The following is a 22,203-nucleotide window of genomic DNA, read 5'->3' on the forward strand; positions in this document are numbered from 1 at the left end:
TTTTAAAACTCAGGTGCCCTGATTAGCCAGCCTGTCCTAATTAATTCTAGCAGTTTCTTCTTAATTGGCTCCAGGTGTTCTAATTAGCCTGCCTGCCTTAATTGGTTCCAGCAAGTTCCTGCTTGTTCTGGAACTGCCCCTGTTACCTTACCCAAGGAAAAGGGATCTACTTAATCTGGGACTAATATATCTGCCTTCGAACACTCTCCAGTAACCATCTGGCCTGACCCTGTCACACAGGTTACTCTTCTAAAGTTGTCCTCAAAGGAGTGTTTACAAATAGAAACAAGGGCCAATATCTGTAGCTCTCTTTCCGGCCGCCCCAAACCGAACACTACCTGCATCTTGTGAAGTAGGCTTTCCAGACAGAACTATACATGAGTGTTATTTGCAAAGAGTTTCAAATCTTGAAAGGGTGACTCGGTGCAAAATGCACTTAATCATAACGTGTTGGCGTTGTTGTTTTATCTTCCACACAAACAAAGCGCCACATTACAAGATGGAAAAGTTTGTAACTGGATTGTGCTGAAATCCTTAAATCTGCATGTTCCTTTAATCCAAGAACAGTTGTATACATTGTTGACAGTCTCTTTTATGGTAAATGAGTGCAAGGAGAGAGAGGAGCTCAGAGTAGGAAAAAAAATGAAGCCCACCGAAATGCAAATTTTATTCGCAGTTGGTATGTTTATAAATATATATTACATTCTTACAATCTACAATACATTCTAAATACAGATGGATTCAATCAAGGCGTTCGTGGGTAGGGTGGGATATTAAATTGGACAACCTAGGTTTGGTGGCTGTGAGAGACTTTGTAATCAACTAAAGGCATGGGCTCAGTCTGCAAAACAAATGGAGATGGGGAGGGGGGAAGCCCAAACCAAACCATAGTTTCTTGGCATTTTGCCACTGGCGATTAATCCTGGACCAAACAGATGACTCCAGTTTTAGGGCAGGAGGGCACTTCAGATTCAAAGGGCAATTACTGGAATTCTACTAAATATACACATATAAGAGGAATGAGAAAAGACAATCATCACCGCTGGATGAAACAAATATTATTTACCAAGCTTAGCTGTTCAGCTATTAGGGTGTATAGTGCTCCTCCCTGGCCTTCATGCTGCCCTATAAATATGCGCAGCAGTGGGTCTGAAGAAGCATGATCAAAATGGAAATGAACAACCTAGCCTCAAAAGGGGAAGGAGTTCAGCACAACTTATACTTACCCAAGAGAGAGCGGCCAACTTTGGTAAATTACAAAAGATAAAGCAAGTACCAAATTAGTTCCCATGGCTCCTGTGCTTGGCAGAACTGCACTGTGGATAAACAAATGTGGATCTCGGGGAAGGGAAAAGCCACCAAACTTTCAAAGCAGATCAATGCTAATAAGTGCCCCCCCGGATATCAAATGAGAGTGCTCCAGGAAAATGCTTGGGCAATACAAATTTAAACAGGAAAACCAGATAGAGTGGACTTCTTTAAAAGACCTTGGGTCTCTCAAACCTTTCCAAAGCAAACTTTCCTTTATATGAGCAGTATGTTGATTATAGATTATACCTTCTCCTATTTTACAAATTAAGAAATACTGAAAAGTGGCCAGCAAAGTTTATCATCTCAGCATCTACTGAAAAGGAGAGCGTTCCGTTATAATTGTCGGTGTATCCATTCTCATTGCTTGGGAGATGGTCATGCAGGTCTGTAAACAACTCAGTCTCTCCCCCTCCACCAACCCCCAGATTCTTTGGAAACTCATAACTTTGCAACTGAGGTTGCTGTGCTGCTCACACTGCAGTTGTCTGTCAGCTTTAAATTAACGTTCTCAGCTGGATGCCCTCTGCTTGTGTCTAGAATGACAAGCTTCCTTTCGTTGATCCGTTTATTCCGAGCCTGATTTCCGCTTTTAACCACAGCCTGTGATATTGAACATTAGAACTGTGTGAGCTTTGTAATATCCAAACTGTGTTGGAGTTTGTTATTTTTATTGATTTCCCGGGAAAGCTCAGAGAATGAGCTCTTATTATTTTCTAAGGTTTATTTTTCCATGTTGCCATGCATCAGAAACTGCACACACATTTTGTTCCAGTCTCCAAGCCCATTAGAAGACTTGAACTGTATGAGCTGTCCAGGATCTCTGCTTTCTTAGCTAGTTTTGGGTTGCTTTCCGGGGCTCCACTGAGGTATTATCCACCACTTGACTCTCATTTGCCAACACATTTTTTGCCCCAATACCCAAAATTAAAGGCAGAAAGGTGAGTGAAAACCAAAAACCAAAAAGGTCCTTAGCGTCTTGTTACACACTCTCATGTAATCTCTCCATATAGTTTCTTAGCTCTTTGCACTCCCCAAGGTCCATATCCTGGCACACCCATTTAATATCGTCCTCACTACTCATCAGGATGGAATTGACGGTTGGGCACCCATCGTCGGAGGAGATGGTGGTAAAGGTGGTGAATTTGACTCGTTTCCGCTTGGAGGTAGGAGAGGCGGTTGGTTCACTTTTCTGTTCTTTCCCTTCAATGAATGTAGAGTCTGATGACCTGAAGACTTGTCCATTAACATTCTTTTGGGCATTTGTGCTGAGGAGATATTTGCTCTCCTCAAAGTCCACCCCTCTGTCAATGGCAGTGATGCACTCATCTTGTTGGGATGAGAAGTTAATGTGATTCTCCAGAAGCTCTGTCCTGTTGCTCAACCCAACCCAGTCGTGAGAGTGGCTCATGCCTTCCTGCTCTTCAAAGGGGACCTGCTTGTGCCTGTACTTCAAAGCAAAGGTGACACAGTTGATAAGGAAGACAAGGATTGCCAGGCAGAAGACTCCCAACAAAGCATACATTCCTATCTCCAGATCACTGAGCCCTCTGGGTGTCTGCACAAGGTCATTCTCTTCCAAGTCCCCATTGCTTCTTGGCAAGTCCACCTGTGCAGGGAAACTGGTGAAGTCTATTGGAATGTTCTGCAGATGGCTGTCATCATCCAGAAGGCTTTCTCTGTCCTCTTTTTTACTTAAAATAGACCTGTCTGTGGTAGTTCCTTTGCCTTCCATTCGGCCCACTGAGGAGCTGCTGTAATACTGCCCATCTGGCCTAGCTCTGTCCTGCAAGGTGGTTTTCTGACGCCGGTCACTTGCATGGTTTTCCAGGTGGACTCCAGCCCCGTTTTGCTTGCTGTCGCTGACATTAGGGTTGGCATCGCTCTGTCCGAACTTGACTTTAATACTCCCACTCCCAACAGCCAGGACGCTCTTCCTTTTGGATTTCTGGCATGGTTCACTGATCACCATCTCCACCTTCACCAGTGTCCCCTGGCCTTCAGTCTCAGCAGCGATCACGGGCCACTTGAATTTAGGGTCGTGGTGAATGGAGACCACCTTTTCGTCTAGAGATGTAGCCATCAAGGAGAAGTCTCTGACATCGTAAATATCCAGGGGCATGACGGATCCATCACTGAACTGGACCCAGCAGCTGATGGCTGCTTCCTGTAATATATAAAACAAACACACACACACACACACACACAGAATAATCAGCAAGGGAAACATACTGTCTCCCCACCAATCCCCTCCTCCCCACAAACCATTTATAAGCAGGACAGAAATAAGGCTGAGCAAGAAAATTAATTCCTCACTGAGACATATAAAAAATACTAGTTTTAAACACCCATTGGTAATAAGCTTTGTTTTCCCTGGAGGTGCTAAAAGGGAGCTGTGTTCTCTGAGATCCATGGAGTCTACTTCAGCACGATAATAAATTGCACATCAAAAGGCATTACTGGCTACTGACTTCGTTTACTGTAGTTAGATATTTAAATTAAAAAATATTTATTACATTATTTCTAAACTGCTTAAGATACCAAGTCTCCTCTTGTTATATGTAACATATGTTAAAAGCACCTAATCTAGCAAATAAAGCAACAGTGACTCCAGGTCTTCGAGCTTCGTTTTTGCCTTTCAGCATAAAAATGTTTTTGCACAAGGTGGGTCAGTGGGGGTTGTTGTTTAAGCAAAACGCTCAAGATAAATGTCATGCTTGCTAACAATGTAAAGCAAGACAATACTCTCCTTTGTTTAGAATTATGATGTCCTGATCTCACATCCTCTGAAGTCAACAGACCCATTGCTATTGAATTCAACAGGGGCAGAGTTGAGCCCGAATTCTGCGTCTTTTACACACAATAGATTTTCTTACGTGTCTAGTGATTTTGGGACCCTCCATTTTTGGTTGCCAACTTGAGACACCTTTAAAGGGGTCTCATCTTCAGAGGGCAGGTGCTCAGCACTTTCTTACAATCAAGCCCTTTAGGATGTCTCAAGTGGGCAACCAAAAGTAGAGACACTCAAAATTGTTAGTAGCTTCTAAATATCTTGGCCGGCACATGCATACACCCACTCCAGATACTCTGTTGGTGTAAATCAGTATAGCTCCATTGGAGTCCATTTCCACCATCTACATCTAACTATTTTATATGTATTTAAAGAGTAGATGACAGACCTGAAGAATAAAACAACCAAACAAAAAACCAGGCTGTTTTTACATCCTAACAATGCACATGCGGAGAGTGAACCTTTTTCTTTATTTTTTAAAATCATGTTTACTAGTGGTTCTCCCATAAAAATCACAGGAGATAGCCTACACTGTAATAGGATTCTCTGCTGTTTTAACTAAGGGTCTGATTCTGAAATCCTTACTCAGGAAAAACTCCCAGCATCCTCAATGGGAGCTTTGCCTGTGTCCTTATTTCAGGACCAGGCCCTAAGACTTTGCGGGCTCTGTCATAAATCCTGGCTTTGTGTTTATTAATCATCAGATGTTTCTTGAAGGCCACACGGAATTTATGGCATCAACTCTCATCCTCCCTCTGTAATGCTTAAACCCGCATAATCATTTAATAATTTCACATTGCTCTCCTTATGGGGAACGTGCTTTGAAATATAATGTTCTAAACAAGAGGAGTAACTGGGCACCGATCAAAACTCGTACAGCCCTGCCAGGGGAACATTTTCGTTTCTGGTGTGTTACATTTTCGCCAGCATTCCAAGTGTGCCACTGCACCCAGAAGAGGGATTCAAAGAGACTTGATTTCTTGGAACTGAAAAGTCAGAGTGGCGTAGCACGCTGGGGCTAAATGCCATCAAACCCAGCTTCTGAGCTGATTTCAAGGTAGAGTGTTTAGCTCCACATGTCAGCAATGGATTAGCTCATGGGCTCTGTTTCTAGCTGCGTGGCATCATCTTCATAGCTCTTGGAAATTTATGGGAACCTGATTTTTATTGCGCTAAAAAGACAGCAGCCCTATGTTACTTCTCATCCGCCAGCTCAAGGATAAAGCCCTGCGATGAATTAGAGTCTCTCACCAGTTGGCCAAAATTCAAATATATTTACCCTTATCATTTACCTTTAAAGCACAAAATGTGTTTAAACATAAAGGGCCCAATTCGTCCTGTGTCACTCCATGGTCTTCCCTGGTGTAAACCCGTTGATGACATTGGTATACAAAATAAGTAATTTCAAATGCAGACAACAGCGTAAGAAAGAACAAAGATCAATCAGTCACTGATGGCAAATTTGTTAAATGATCCAATGTTTTCAGACTCAATGAGCTGTGTGAATGCGGACAGCGCATGGCTGCTGAGTGCCAGTGGATGAGTGCACCATGTGATTCAATCACTCAGGTCCCCAACAAAGCAGTTTCAAAGTGAGGGTGTGAGAGAGAGCAGCGCACTGGCTGAGCATCACACGGGATCGGAGTTTGAATCTAGCATTCCTGGGACCAGCAAGAGTTCACAGCTCCGACAGGAGGAAGTATCTGGTGTTGCTCATAAAGAAAGGCTCAAGCAAATGCTGGAACAAAGCTGATGGCCCCTGCTGGAATCATTACCTGACTGTCCTCATCAGAAACGGGCTTTTGAAGGGATGGGGATGAGCAGAAGGGAAGTGAGAGACCTTGTGGCCCCTGACAAAGGTGACAAGGGGTGACTGAAAAATCAGCCCTTGCTTAAGATACCTCCATAACATGGGTCAGTAAGAATGGGAGGTTCTCAGGGGCATTTTGAAATACTCATAGCAAATAACTAAAGATGGAGGTGTCTGGCATTACAGCAAGTCTAGCCCCACCTGTTAGCAGTTTACAGCACAAGAGAGCATGCCCTGTTCTCATTTGCACCAGTGTCAATCTGGAATAATTCCACCACCACCAGCAGTTACTCCAGTATGAATGAGAGAAACTGGATCACAACAGTTTACTGTGGGGAAATACAGAGCTCTTTCCTTTTTCATCTCCAGACTGGTGCATTCATAGATGTGTGCCCCGGCCGGAGCTTGAGGGGCGGTGTGTTAATTTGGATGGAATAAATGGGGCCAGAGATCCCAACAGCGGGACAGGCGGGTTTAGTTGTTTATTTATGGCATGTGACTGGGTTGTCTGTGGGGCTTTGCGTTATTTATGGGCTGTGAACCAAAGAGACGGAGAGGGTTTGTTTGTTGGCACTTGGATGTTTGTTTTACAGGCATATTGCCTTTTTTTTATGGGAACGTTGCTTTTCTATTAAGGTGCCTGGTGACCTTCAGATATAGGTGCCTATAAATTACAATGTTTTGCTAGAATATTATTAATAAAAGGCCACCTGATCCCATCAGCTTAGCTGGCGGGAAATGCTGAGTAGATTGGGGCTCAGACGTGGCATCCTGTCAGTCCACAGCGCACGCGCTGGGTCCTTGTACCTGCTTTGGTGACTGAAGAAGCTCCTGTGCTACTGCTGTAGCAAAGATGGCTTTATTGCTCCCTGGGCTGAGCTGCAGGGAGAGCAACAATCCAGTCACCAGCTGGACTCCGAGGTCTGTTATGGTCACCTTCTCGTCTAGAACGGTCACGGTCTTCTCGGCCAAGATGGCGTCCGAAAGAGGGGACAGGATCTGAAAAGAGAAATTGCTATCATCACTGGATGTTTTTGGATAGCACCCAGCACAACGGCATCCCCAATGGGCCCTCCGGTGCTACTGTAATGCAAATAAATAATAAATTGCACTATTCATTAGTGCACAGATTTAATATTAGGGCTATCTTTATACATTAATAATGAATGATAGGTTAATCAATTGTCATAAACGGATATAGAGTCCAACCAGTAAATAGGCTGCTTATGAATATATACAACACCTTTTACTAATGCACTTGTAACTGCTATTCACATCTGTAACATGCTTAGAACATCTATTAATCAGTTATTAATAGAGTTGGGAGATATTTTTTCAGCAAGCAGTAAATTCGCTTAAAAATGCACATTTTGGGTCACTGAAATTATTCGTGAATTCAGGTCAAACTCGGAATAGTTTCGGCCAGAAAAAATATTTTTCCCCCCAGAAATGACAAAACCCTTTGTTTCGACATTTTCAAAACGAACCATTTGGAATTTCATTCCCAAAGGATGTTTGCAATGTTTTGTTTAACTGAACGCATTCTAGGGGGTTGGTTTCTGTGATAAAAACAGTTTCAGTTACAAAGTAATTGATTTGTTTCCAGGTTTTTCAGTTCGGCCACCACGCTGAAAAATCAGCTGTTCACTCAGCTCTCTTTATTAACCCTTTCTAAGTTCATTATAAATGTAACTGTAATATTATGTTCAATTAAATCGGTAATAATTAAAAAAGTATGGGGGGAGGTAAAGGTAGAAAAACCTTTTACTAAGATTCTAAATATCACAACACAATTTGTAGACAATTAGTAGAATGTTTCATTCCAAATTCTTGCCCTGCGGAACTAAAGGATAAGAGCACACTGCAGAAAACTGTTGTGACAATGGGACGGAAACATAGAAAGGAGGCTCGTTCAGACGAAAGGGATCTGAATACTCTAAGCAGGAGAAGTTGCCAGACTGAGACACCACTAACCACAGACTTGTATTTAGAAGGGGGCTTAGTTTAATGATGCTTGTGTGGTGGGCTACACTTTGCCAAACAGGTTCTTTAATCAGTTTCTTTCCCTTTGAATTCCCTTTTCAGAGTCACTCAAGATATTTATGTGCCCTTGTAGTGAGCACTGCAAGTGCCAGAGTCTTGGAGGCCTATAAAAAAGACTTTTTTTATTGAGGCTCCCAGGCGTAGCAGCCCCAGAAGCCCACTTCCCCAGGACCGACAATCAGTGCGGTCAACACATGCAGATGCAGATATCTAAGGGGCTGTCCTGAAAGTCTGGGGTCATGAACATACCTGAAGATGAGGCAATTATCTCCCTTTTAGCCCCAGTGCCTGCTGATAGGTTGTCTAGCTGGGAGAACGTATAGGAGATTTATCCTTTCATCTCTGGGACCTCGCTTCCCGATCCAGTGAATAGGTTACCAGAAAAGGTGTTAGCAGAACTAGCTTCTGTTTTTTGGCTCTTCCACTGACTCTCCGTGTGACCCTGGGTAACTCATTTAACCTCCCTATGCCTCAGTCTCGCCATCTGTAAAATGGAGTTAATGGTCCAAATTCTCATCTAGCGTTAATTGGAATAGGTCCACTGAAGTCAATGGAGCCACGCCAATTTACACCAACAGAGAATTTGGCCTAATGACCCTTATTCTCATCCTTTCTAAAGCACCTAGAGACGCTTGGCTGGAAAGCACTATCTGAGCACTGATTGCTATTATTGCTTTGTGGGTGTCCCTGTCCCTGTAATGTTTATATCTTGTAACACGACTTGAATTTAAATAATTTCAATCCCAGGTTTTCATATTTCATATTTCCATCCTGATTCTTCAACCTGTCCTGGTTAATATCAGCTTTAGCGCCTTGCTCTGTCAATTTAGGCTCTGACAATATTAAGTTATTTCACCAGCTGCCTCCCTTGTCATAGCTGCAGTTGTGGATCTGGTATCAAAAAAGTATTAGTCAAATATAGGCAGAAATGGGTTCTGATGTTACATGGGATGTCTGCAACCCACATGCTTCAGGGCATAGGTTGATCAATAGCTGGGAAGAGAAAGTAACCTGTCCCATCCCCACACCCAGTAGAGTATTGCACCAGTGAGTGTATTAGGTAGGTTTTTACATTTTCTGCCGAAACATATGGTCTTTGCTTCTGTTGCAGAAGGGACACTGTGCTAGATGCATGATCAATGGTCAATGGCGACATTCCTGTGTGTTCAAATGTTAGTTTTTAGGTGTGACTGTATGGCTGGTGAAAGCCCTTGAGACTGAAATCCTCTCATTAGCCACAGAATAGACACAGCTGGGACACTGTCCATGCAACCTTCCCTACTCATGTGTCTCAACCCTGACTCAAAGGTTCACCATTTCAGAGGCAGAGGGTCATTCAGCCTCCAACCCCATTCAGTCCATGGCGTCTCCACTAAAACTGCCAAGAAGGGGGCATATTTGTACCAGTCATGGTGTTTTTGATGATGTGGGCACAGTGCCCACTGCCCAGTGGACAACTCAGACCACCAGTCATTTTTGACATAGCCGCCAAATAGGCATCGGATGGCAGAAGCTTTCAGATACTAGCAACCCAGGCTAGATTCAAACCCAGGACCCAGCGTAACAGTGAAAAAACTTTGTAGTCTTTTCCCGATACCCCAATTCCTGTCTTCCTATCTCAGAGAGTCCCTCGAAGCCCCAACCCCTGGGGTGTGGGGGAGAGGAGAGGGGTGTGGTGGCATATCCATTTATAAAGTTAAGAACACCTTGTAAAATTCAGATCTGGATCCAGGTTTAGATTTCATCCTCTGTCCCGCCCCAGGTCTGAGGGTGTTGGATCTGGGAGAGATTGGTTTGACTCCATTTCTATGCTCCTATTCCTAATGAAGGGACTCCCCCAGTGATGATTGCCAAGTGCTGTTCTCAGGAGGGCAGGGTAAAGCCTGGTACACCAAGGCGAAGGAGGAGGGGGAGCCCAGTAGCCAGTTTTTCTTACCTGAATTGTTGTCATTCCAAGTTCTTGTCCAATCAAAACCTGTCCGCCTTGCAGCTTAGCAATTCTGGGCTCCTCCACCTGCATGAAGTCACTCACCAGCTCCGTAATATCCACCTGCCAGTCAGAACCTAGCAAATAGCTCAGCTGGCCACCTGAGTCGGAGGGCTCGGCTACAAACTGTGTGAGGACTCGCACCATGGCGTGCTGGTACTGCAGGGTGCAGCCTCTGCCCTTCCGCTCATCCTCTTCTTCGTCGTCGCTGTCTCGGGCTGGTCTGGGGAAACAGCAGCATTAAAAAAAAAAATCAAGCAACCCAAGGAAGGAGGGCGAGGCTGTGTGCCCGGCTGCAACAGTTTGTTAAGCACTGATGGGGCATCCAAACAGGGAGCTGGGGTATCTCCTCAGCTCTTTCCTCTCTCTTGTCCTGCATACTCAGGCTACGTCCAATCCTGCAGCTTCTTCCTCTAGAACATTTCTGACAGAAGTCATATTCCCTCATCTCCCCCAAGGATGACGGTAGCCTCCTGGTTTCTCTCGCCTTCATAGCACCATGCCCCTGGTTCACACAAAAAGCAGCTTCTAAAGTCGCCTTCCTTGCCTGCGCCTCTGACCACCCCACTAGGGTGACCAGATGTCCCAATTTTATAGGGACAGTCCTGATATTTGGGGTTTTGTCTTATATAGGGGCCTTTTACCCCTACCTCCTGTCCCGATTTTTCACACTTGCTGTCTGGTCACCCTACACTCCACCCCACCCCTCCCCCATCCTCTTGGAATCCCTCCAGTGACTTCCCATGTCAAGTCCAAACTTTTCATCTTCACCTTCATACCTCTTATCCCATGACTCACCCCACTCTGTCTATGATGCCTGACTTGTCTGTGCTTTTGTCAGAGATGGACACGAACATCTCCTCTGTGCTCTTATCAGCTGCTCATACCAATATCTCCATGCTGCCAGTTAACGCATGGAAACCCCTCTTTGAATAGGTCTGCAAGGCCATGCTTTCAAATCCCTCCAGCAGAAACCTTCTACTGTGACGCTTCAAGGAAACCAGTCAGTAAATCAAGGGCAGATGAGAATAGTTCACACCTACTTTATCACTTTGTTGTAATAGTAATTAATAAAATTGTCACTGTATTAAACACATATCCCTCTGGCCCACCCTTCGTGTACCACTTGTCTTTGCAGACTGTAAGCTCTGTGGGGCAGGGACTGTGTCTACACAGCACCTAGCGAAATAGGACCCTGATCCTGATTTCATAGAATCATAGAATATCAGGGTTGGAAGGGACCTCAGGAGGTCATCTAGTCCAACCCTCAGCTCAAAGCAGGACCAATCCCCAACTAAATCATCCCAGCCAGGGCTTAAAACACTATGGCTTCTCAGTCAGGGAATCAAACCCCGGTTTCCCATGTGAGGCTACTTACCACTATACTAACGAGGATGTACCTATTGTAATATACATATGGAATATATAAGTGATGTAAACACACTTAGTAATTATTATGCTTAATAAATAGTTATTAATAATAAATTAAGCAATGGCATCCCATTTACCAGGCCTCAGACCAGGCAGATCTGGTCTTTGCTGATGTCTTGTAGTATGGCACAAGTGAAAACACTGACCCTGCCTCACCCGGCCAACAAGCTATTTCCATTTAAGCCACTAGTGCTATAAAAGGAAATTGATTTTCAGTGCAGATCCATGCAATCTGTGGTTCCTGTTGCCCTAATAAGTACAGTGCGACAGCTGATTGAATAAATGTCTGGTGACCTTCAGGTTTACACCGGAATTGCATTAAGGCCAAATGAGTGTGTGCAGATCCGCTGGCTATGTCAGATGCTTGGCACGTGAACCACCCCGATTGAAAAATTCGCTAATGAAACCTACCTCTTATTAGAGATGATAGGGACCCTCCACCCCTTGATCTGGTTTAGTTCTGTGTCAGAAATCTCTATCTGCAGTGGGAGGCGAGGAACCCAGACTGTCATTTCCAGTGGGGCAGTCAGATGCTGGTAAGTAAAATTAACGATGACATTCACTTTGCCTTTCATTTCCTTCCCGTTGACAAAGACGTAGTCACATCTGTCAGAAACCTGTAAAAGGGAAAGGGGAAAAAAATTAATGAGTCTCTGTACAAAATTATAAAGCTCACCCCGTGCTGAGTGAGTGGGAGGGAGGGAGAGATAAGATTCGGGTTTGAACTAGTTCCAAACTCTGAGGACAACTAGCAACAACAAGAAAGGTCCCTGGTTTGCCATTAGCAGACTGCATAATTTAGGAATACTTGCGAGCAAACAGGCTTTTCCTGCTATAAATATTTCCAATGGGAGCTACCATAAAAGAACAGCTCTGTTCAGTTCTCAGTCCCACCATTAGGACCTCTGGCTCTGGTTCTGAACTTGTTCTGGCTCTGATGGAAGTCCACTGAGTCATGGTCTCAGCCCCCCAGGAAGTCAGACAAATGGTATTAAGTTCCCCCTCCTCCAATTTGGTGTGATTCTAAGGAAATGTAATGTAAACATGAGGAAAATCAGATGGGTAGGTGCCTGCACAGGATATTCAATAGGAGGCATATTTCCCTGATCAATTCTGAAATGATGTCCTGGAGTGGTGATGGTGGTTGCTGTATTGCAGGAAGTAGCATTAAAAGATTCCCTCTGAATCAGTAGTGGACCAGCACTAACACATGGCATTAGGGTTGCTGTGCCTTTGGGGGTGTCACTTTTCAGAGAAGACACAAAGCTGAGGTCCTCACCCCGTTTGTGAGAACATTCTGTGCATTTCTGTGGAGTGGTGTGGACAGCTTCTGGACATTCTATGCTTTCTCTGTGGCTTCCCTTCTCCTGTCCTGGTCCTCTTCCCACTATCTCTGCTACTTCTTAAACACCCCCAGCTCCTCTGATCCCGTCACCCTTCCCTCTTCTTGCACCGCATTTCTCCCTTCTTCTATTGCTTCCCAGCCTTCCATAGTTTGGATGAACTTTGGGCTCTTTTCACATGATGATAATCTACCGTTGTTTGTCCTAGTGTCCTGCATCATGCAGAATCCAAGTGACTTGTAGGTTATTCTAGGATGGTCCAGCCCTGCTATCTTTGACTTCAGTGGGAGTTTTGCATGAGTAAGGACTACAGGACCTAGTCCCTAATGAGGGATAGTAGAGAAAAGGAGCTGGACGCTCACAATCCAAACAAACCCAACCTGCTGGAGATGGTGGAGCTGTCATAATAATGCTATGTTTGGGGGCCTTGAAACATTTTTTTTCCAGTTTCATAATGGATAAGAATACATTTTGAGGACAGTACCACAGAATAAAACAAGCATATGCAAAGCAAACAGAAAATGGTATTTTGTTGTTCAACAGAGACAGAGGGAGTTTTCTAATCCATCCATATCTGGAGGCATGTATTCATCGTGTCAATAGGGCTCCATTTATCAATGTGAGCTCTTAAATCTCTCTTGATATAAAAAGCACTCAAATCGGATTGAAAAAAGTTTTACTGAAACAAGTCCAGACAGGTTTATTATAATTTACGGCACGGGAGGTTCCTTGAAAGACTACACATGCTGAGGATTATCTGATATTAGCATTTCCCCTCAACCTCTCCCTAATAAAGAGCGCTTGATTTTTGCATTTTAAGAAGCTGAATAAAATAGTGCCTTCGTTAATGTACAGCATGAAAGGTAGGAGGAGGTGTGTGTGTGTGTTGTATGATAAAAGTTATCAGTTTCATCAAGAGATGAGAGAGAACCGGACTTCATTCTGAACCACTTTTGAATTCATTTGAGTTCAAATGAAATGGAACTCCTGTCTAAACCACCCCGGTCTTGTAAACCCAAACCTGAAGCCCAATGCCCTCATCCTTGACACTTGAGGCAAAGAGAGAATTGGGCAATGACTCTCCCATCAATTTCTGTTCCCTCCTTCCCACCAGCACAGCCAGCTCAGTAACCGACTGGATCCTCTATTTGTATCATTTCTTCCTCTGGAAGAAGAAAGTGTCTGCTTAACCATCTGCAGAAGATGCCTTTACTTCTTCAAACATGACCCAGAATTCCTTGGCTGCAGCAGTGCTCTGAAAGAGGTGCAGTAGGTGATAGTACAAAGGATTCTGGGAGGCCAAGGCCTTGCTGCAGCCAACAGCAGAAACAGAAACCTCCTGTCCCTTAGAGGATGAACCAGATGGATAGAACTCTAACTGGAGAACAAGAGTGTGGGACTGGCCAGCTGATCAGTGTCCGAGGCAGTCACTGTGCTCTTGCAAAAATAATACCCTAGGCGACCACCTTCTTAGGTTGCCCCTGACTTGCCATATGGATTGATATTGAAAGGTTCTACGTTAGCAGAACTAGGATCTATCAAGAAAGAGATGGTCATGTGTGTCTACAGCTGACCTCTGCAGAAGACATTTCGTCCATCCAAAAGCTCAGGGTTGGGAGCATAACCCAAGCCTACCTCAATACTGTGAGTCTGACAAGGGTCGGACACAATGTCCTTTCCAAGCCATTTCTGACAACACTTTAGTCATAATAACCTGCAGCCCTGGCTATCAATACTGCTGAGAGTTACTAAATCTCACTCAAGCGCTTTGGCAGCTATTGCAGGACTCTAGGTGAGCCGACAAGACCTGTTCATTACAGCTAGTTAAAATATATGAGTAAATGTACATGTCAAATAATTTATTAACTACCACTTTACAGTGCTGATGATCTGAAGGAATGATCTATTAAAACCCTGAACTCTTTTCACAATCCATTACCAGCCAGACCTTCTTTTCCATTATGTGGATATATTTAATATTTCTGACTCCTGAATGCATAATCTTGCACTTATCTGAATTTAATGCCGTTTTCTACTTTTCTGTTTAAATGCTGAGTGAATGTAAATGTTATTTAAATATCATCAGCTTTTGTGGCACAATTTACATCCTTGGTATTTTGGTTTTCCATACAAAGGGCTTAATAGCAAAACCATTTCCACATGGATGGATTCTTGTGTGTGTAGGGTAGATTCCATCCCCAGGGCACTGGAAGAGAGCAGTCCTTCCACTTGGATCAGTACCAGGGGCACAGTGCCGCCCTACAGGTATTGTGCTCACGTGCATCATTCTTCCCACCTGTATTCTCCAATGTCCTGTCTGCCAGACAGGAGGGCACAGGACCCTCAGGCAGTGACTGGTACTCCTGCTTCCTCTCTCACCTCACGTTACCTCAGATCTGCAGGAGAGGATCTTCCATTCCCCGCTAGCACTGCGCGTTCCTCCTAATCCTTCTGTGTGTTTTAAGTGATGCTCTGACACTGAAAATCTCTGGTGTGCTAATGAGCTTCAGCTGCTACTTGCTGGTTCTCTCTTTTCCTTGGGATGCCCGCGAGGAGAAAAATTAGACAAAGCCTCAAAGCTCTCGTTTACCCCTGAGTCATTGCAGATCAAAGTTCAAGCCCAGGTGGCTCTGAGGAAAATAATCAGCCGGGGAGCTGAATGCCTCAGATACTTAGCTTGCCTCTGCACACTGAAGGCTGGATACCGACTGCAATGAATGGCCTGTAAATGGGGATTTTCCTTTCTCAAACTTGAGGCCAGTGTATTAGCTTACAACTCCAGTGCCTCACTTACAATTAGTTATACTAAGCAATTACGCAGCCTTAACTAATTAACTCCATGCCTTGGGGAGGCAATTAATCAAGTATCTTCATTTCCCAGAGCGGGAAGCTGAGGCAGAGAGGCTAAGCATCTCCCAAGGCCACAGAGCTGGGACTACACCCCCAAGCGGCTCCTGGGTATAAGTAACTTCTGACACTGATCTGAGTGTGAGAGCTGGGGTGAGGTTCTATGCTGGACTTCTAGGAGCTGCACCTTAGAACTTGCAGCCCAGGGGACCTAAGCTACAACAGCCTCCCTGAGTTGTCCTGTGTGTGGTAGCACTGCCCAGAATCTCGGCCGCCTCAGCATGCCTCTCCCACCCCCAACCCTGCCCCGCCCCGCCCCTGCCCCAGCACTGAGGAGCTTGAGGAGGTCCCTGGGAGCAGCCTTACAGTGCCTGCACCAGGGGAATCTTCCCCAGCGGGATATAGGGCTTTGAGGGCATCTTTATGCCACTCTGGCCCTTTTATGCGGCATAAAGGAACTGGAGTGGGGGTGAGAATCTCTCCCTTTTAATGGAGTTATTCCTGATTGACACAGGGTGAGAGGAGAATCAGGCTGTCAGATTTTAAATTCATTAATGGCCATGCAATGGAGAGAGAAAATAAAGCTGGCAGGAAAACAGACTTCAATTCTGACTTCCCCAGGGTTATCATAAACAGGGAGTAAACCAAACCCCAATACTACTGCAAGAGTGATTAAAGAAATACCTTGATCTTGTGCTGTTAAGATTATAATGTATAAAAACAAACAGATGCAGGCGGGCAGGGAGAGATTGAGCAGTTCGGTTACCCAATCTCTCCCGTTTACTCCTCTGTAAATGAAGAGAGCAGTAAGTATTTGATCATTCAATTCCCAGCCAGTCCTTTGGATGAATAAAAGCGATGGCTCGGTTGCAGTTTGTTCACAATGCCAACAGAGCAGCACCAAGACATGGTGTAACATATACTTCATTTTCATAAATCAGGCCAGGGCATTCAGAAACAGGTCATCATTACAAAAAGCAGATTATCTTTGCCTTGTTTTACTTCAGACGTGTCCAAACTATTCATCTTAAAGCAGAAAGAGAACATTCAGCAGAAGAGAGAAAAAGGATATAGGTTTTCCAAAAACCAGGCAGTTTCTCTGTCAGTTTGTTCCCTTCTTGCAAATAGCTCTTTTGGTGGCCTATGTGAAATGAGTTTGCTGGGTCTCAGTTGAGCACCCTCAGGCAGGGTGACCAGATAGCAAGTGTAAAAAATCGGGACGGGGTGTTCTTCACCCTTCACTGTCTGAGACAGAAATAGGGAAGTTCCAAGTTTATTAAGCTCTTGAGTGCATTGAATGAGGGGAGTGTGTGTGTGTGTGTGTGTGTGTAAGCAAACTTCTCCCTGTAGGAATGTTATGGGGGATCAGCCCAGAATAAGTTTATTTACCTCAGACAATTTCCAGAGAACTAGTAAGCACATTTTAAAAGGTAGATGCCTCATCAATATCTCTATATTAAATAAGAATCTGTCTATGACATGTGAAATACGAAAGCCCCTTTTCAGGGTAAGACGGGTAAGACTGGAACCCTGTACATGAAGGTGTGCACAAATTGACCCTGAAATCAATCTCATGTTTTCCACACAGACCTGATGATTTATTTCCCTTCGGCCTAGCTTCTGATGTTTGATCTCTCGGGGCTGGCAATGCTCTGTCTCCCTAGAAATGAAACAAGCCGGGATGGGACAGTGGAGGTGGATTCCCTTTTCTTTTGCTGCTAACATGCTGCTGTCATTGCCCTCCCTGGGCTCTGGCCACTGCTAACGCCAGGACACAATAATGCCATTAAATCATTACTGTGCCGCTCTCTTGCTAGAGCTTTATGGACCATCGTATCACAATAGGTTTCCACACAAATGTGCTGAGCTGTCCTCCATTTAATTTACAGAGGATACAGTTAGCTCCCACAAGACCCTCCAGATAATCTCTCAACCTGGGGAAGCTTTTATCTCCCGAGGGGACGGTCTCTTAAGTGGCATTTGTAACAGTGAACTTGGAAGTACAGAGAAGTGCCTGGGGTTTGGTTTGGCTCCTGCAACTCCCCTCTTTCTCTTATGCTGGTGAACAGCTAGAAAAGCTTTAGCAGGCTTCCCCTGAGCCACATACATCTAATCTCAGTGAACCAGGGCAGCAGAGGTTAGAGGCTGCTTGTCACCAGCACAATACAGAGGGATACAGTGGAATTATGAAGTAGGTATGTGGCCGTGTCATGAATGCACTAAACAAAAGATTTATGGCAAACTGGGTGTGGTGTGGGGATCAATCATCCTACAAAATTTGTAGGGTGAGATTTCCAAACTGGCCTAACTCTAAACTCTGACATTAATGGCAGAACTTACATCAACCTCAGTGGGAATAGAAGCACTGAGTGCTTTCAAAAATCCCACCAATTAACTACTCATTCTTCTTGAGACAAATGCCAGTCTCCCAGACAGAGTTGTGCATAATGTAGCCCAAGACTATGCACCCAGCCCACTTGGTGTCATTGCAAACTTGAAAGTGTTGCTGCTCTAGCAAACTGAGGAGCTTTTCCCTGAAAAGCAAATATGGACTTGAAAGTGTGGATTTTTTGCTGTGCCGAGACACCTTACTTTTCACTGTTAAAGTGTCTGATTGTGTTGTTTAAAAAGAAACCTACTTGCCGCTCCAAAGTAGCACATGGACATTCCAAGCTCTTCAGTTTTGATTGCAAGAGAAATAGTTACAAAGCTTCCTTATTATTTTTTTTCATAAGATAGAACACAGAAATGGGAATTTATTTCTTCCTCTTGTGGATGGTATTGGATTTTGGAGAGTTCACTCTCTTATCTGAGCAAGCAAACACAAAGCCTTTGGCATCCCTGTTCAGCAAAAGTCATCAACAGAAGCCAGACACTCCTGCAACGAGGCAGATTCCCCACACACTTTTCACTCTAACTTCTTACATCTGATTCTGTGCTGATTTGCATCTGTGTCATTGTGTAGCGCTGTGCAAAAGGGCCCATGAAGGAGGTGTAAAACGCTGCCACTATTGTAAGAAAGACATTCTGACTTGGTAGCATTCTACACCCACTAATCACAGGTATAAAGGCCTCTGCGAAGTTCTGGGCAGTGAAGAATCATGGTAGTTGGCCTCACTGCCTGTCCTAACACCACCTCTCTGCTTTTCTCATACTTATTAGAAACTGTCTGGAGTAAATGTTACCTTGGATGGCTAAGTCACCAGCTAGTCAGACCTGCCTTTGTTAGTTTACTGGGCTGAGCTGCTTCCTCGGGTCTGGAAAGAAGGCAGGAGGAATAGTGCATTCGGTATTTTACAGTGGAAGGGTACCACATTTCTTTTAGGCCACAGCAACACCAGAGACTGAAGCACTTCCCCACCTCGTTAGCATCATTTAGCCCACATGTGATACTGATTTACAAATCCTTACAGGAAACCGGTTTTTTTCCCCCTCCTGCGGTAATTCTGTTGGCTCTTTTACAAAGAGGCACCTAATAAGTCTACGAAAATGAGAAGCACATAGGTCAGTTATGAAGACTCTGGATTAGGGCATCATGAGGGACAGACGATTAGGAAAGCTAGTCTCCGCTGTTCCCAATTGACAGCCTATATTTCAGGAATGCACCATGCGCTGGGCTTCTAATCTTAATGCATGGCAATGCAGGACAGTAATCCTTCCCCAGTGCAAGCACCGCTCTCCTTATACTCTACATTTCAAATACATAACTGCCACCTTGGCAGGCTTACCAGACATTTGCTGATTTAGGATGGCGCATATTGCTTAGCCCACAAGCACAAGCAGTAGTAGTTAGCAAGATAAATTATATTAATGAGTCCTGCCTGAATCAGTGCTGTCACTTAGAAGAACAGGAGAGTTTTCCGGCCTTTCTATAACGAGGAAAAAGTGATTGGCCAGGAAAATAACAAATAGAACTCATTTGAGCTTTGAAAGACTCCAGGAGGCACCTAAGCTTTGTAACAAGGTGCAAAAGGAGGAAACCATTAACATTCCTATTCTGTAAGACACCGGCAAGTGCTGCGGGGAATGTGGCGTCACCTTTAACCATGGATACTTAGCAGACAGCAGAAGAATGAGATACAAGATTGTGAAGTCTGGGAACTGACCCCAGCCTGAAACTACGCAAGACAGGGACAAGTGACTGACAGTAGCAAGGTGGCAAGACAGGAGGTAAAGTGGACCCAAGACCACTGTGTAGCTAGAAAATACACCCTTCCTAGTTTTGAATCCAATCAGAACCAAAACCATAGGAGATCAGAATCTAATAGTAAAAATCTATTGGTGGTAGCACATTGCCTGACCACACCAAAGGATGCTGGAATCGGGAATAATTACTGAACATCTGCTCCTGAGCTACAGCATTTCCCTGTGTAGTAGAGAAGAGAACTTTTTTATTTTAGAAGGAAAGGGATCGGAAAGAGAAGTTGCATCAATTTTAGGCCAGATTCTATTACCCTCACTCACCCTTGAGTAGAGCTTTCTCCCCTAAGAAGACCCATTGACTCCCGCGCTATTTGCAGAGGCAGGAGCTACTCAACATACAGTGTCTCCTCAACTGTCGGTGGCACTAACATCCTAAGTTGTGCTGCTCTACAGCTGGAGCAAAAAATACACAGCCTGGCTTGAAGCTCAGCTACTTAACTCCAGCCAAATCCTAAATCTGATGTTGCCTTGAGGTCTGTCAACATTTATTTACTCTAGAGGGGGGAAAAAATGTGAACGTCTACACTTTGTCCAGGCTGCTTTGCCTCATCCCAAGCAATTGATCACGTCATAAGTGTCAGCAAAAAATGCAAGAGCCTTTCTGTGTTTTCTTTCCGTGAAGTAGTGCTCTGAAATAAGAACGAAACAAAATGGGCTCATGTCAGATTGGCATTTCTGACCTAGTCAACCTTTGCTACCATGTGGCAGTCAATCAAGGGAAACCAGTTTCCATTCCAGGGGGATCAGCTGCTCAGCATGAAAGCTGATATTGAAACGAAAAGAACAGGCTCCTTCTGGTTACATCGAAAGCAGAGGAGACAGCAAATATGTGTAAATTAGGAGGACTGTTAGATTATAGGCTAATGATTTCCAACCGTTGGTGGGTGCACCAGAACTGAGTAAGAAATATGTACATTCATTGATAATTGTACTCTGTGTTTTTGTATCACCTTCCATCAGAGGATCTCACAACAAGAGCTGGATGCAAATTTTCCATCAATACTGTTTTTTGATGGAAAGTAGTATTTTTTGAAAAATAATTTTTATGTGAAAGGCATCTGCTTTCCAGGAAAATGTTTAAAATCATCACTGATAAAGTTTGCAGATGGCACAAAAATTGGGCAACTGGTAAATAATGAAGAGGACAGATCACTAATGCAGAGTGATCTGGATTGCTTGGTAAGCTGGGCACAAGTAAACAATATTGTTATAATATGGCCAAATGTAAAGTGATGCATCTAGGAACAAAGAATGTAGGCCATACGTAAAGAACGTGGAACTCTATCCTGGGAATCAGTGACTCTGAAAAGAACTTCGGGGTCATGGTGGATAATCAGCTGATCATGAGCTCCCATTGCAACACTGTGGCCAAAAAGGCTAATGTGATCTTTGGATGTATAAACATGGGAATCTTGAGTAGCAATTGAGAGGTTATATTATCTCTGTATTTTACACTGGTGTGACTGCTACTGGAATACCGTGTCCAGTTCTGGTCTCAACAATTCAAGAAGGATGTTGACAGAAGGTTCCGAGAAGAGCTGTGAGAATGATTAAAGAATTGGACAACATGCCTTATACTGGTAGACTCAAGAAGCTCAGTCTATTTAACCTAAGAAAGAGAAGGGATGACTTGATCACTTTTATAAGTACCTACGTGGGGAACAAAAACTTGATAATGCAGGGCTTTGGAACTGTGCTCCAGCTCCGCTCCAGCTCCAGGCAAAAACCTGCAGCTCCACTGCTCTGGAGCTGCTCCGCACTCCAGCTCCGGGCTCCGCTCCAGAGCCCTGTGATAATGGACTCTTCAGTCTAACAGACAAGGGCATAATAAGATCCAATAGTAAAAGCTGAAGCTAGAAAAATTCAGACTGGAAATAAGGTGCTAATTTTTACCAGTGAGTATAATTAATCACTGGAACAACTGACTAAGGGTTGTGGTAGATTCTCCGTTACTGGCAATTTTTAAATCAACAATGGATGTTTTTCTAAAAGATACGCTCTAATCCAGGGAAGTTCTATAGCCTGTGTTGTACACGAGGTGAGACTAGATGATCACAGTGATACCTTCTAGCCCACTCTATGTATCTATTAAATGTTTTCTCCAATTTGAAAAGGTTCTGCATAGTAGCTCCCTATTATGTGACCCCATCGTATCGTGCAGCAGTGCAAGCAGGCCGATACGCGCTGGTACGCCGGACCAGCAAACTCTTTATAGCTGGTCCAGCGTACCGGAAGGACACAGCAGCAGTGCCGCCAGAGGAGAGCTGCGTCTCCCTCTGTGTACCACAGCAGCAGTCCCGCTGGAGCAGAGGGCTGAGGGGCGGGGATGGGAGTTCTAATCCTTTCCCGGCTGGGAGGGGCAGCAGCAGGGAAAGGAGCAGAACACTGGCACCCCTCCGGCAGCAGTTCTGCCCCACCCAGCCTCGCCCCCCAAACCCTG

The 22,203-nt window shown here is 44.4% G+C and overlaps 1 protein-coding gene across 7 annotated transcripts in view; it reads right to left on the reverse strand.

Moving 5' to 3' along the window:
* Nucleotides 1-688: 688 nt before the first annotated feature.
* The window catches only part of TMEM132D (transmembrane protein 132D), a 399,506-nt gene continuing 377,991 nt past the window's right edge, over nt 689-22,203 (reverse strand). For all 7 annotated transcript variants that reach the window (XM_044990406.1, XM_044990405.1, XM_044990408.1 and 4 more), the window contains 4 exons: nt 11,782-11,987; nt 9,889-10,162; nt 6,717-6,908; nt 689-3,475 (listed from right to left, as the gene is read on the reverse strand). In XM_044990406.1, coding sequence (XP_044846341.1) covers nt 2,291-3,475; nt 6,717-6,908; nt 9,889-10,162; nt 11,782-11,987 — 1,857 coding nt within the window. In that variant the 3' untranslated portion in view covers nt 689-2,290. The remainder of the gene's footprint in view (nt 3,476-6,716; nt 6,909-9,888; nt 10,163-11,781; nt 11,988-22,203) is intronic.

The sequence above is a fragment of the Mauremys mutica genome, chromosome 16 (assembly GCF_020497125.1).
Source record: "Mauremys mutica isolate MM-2020 ecotype Southern chromosome 16, ASM2049712v1, whole genome shotgun sequence".
NCBI lineage: Eukaryota > Metazoa > Chordata > Testudines > Geoemydidae > Mauremys > Mauremys mutica.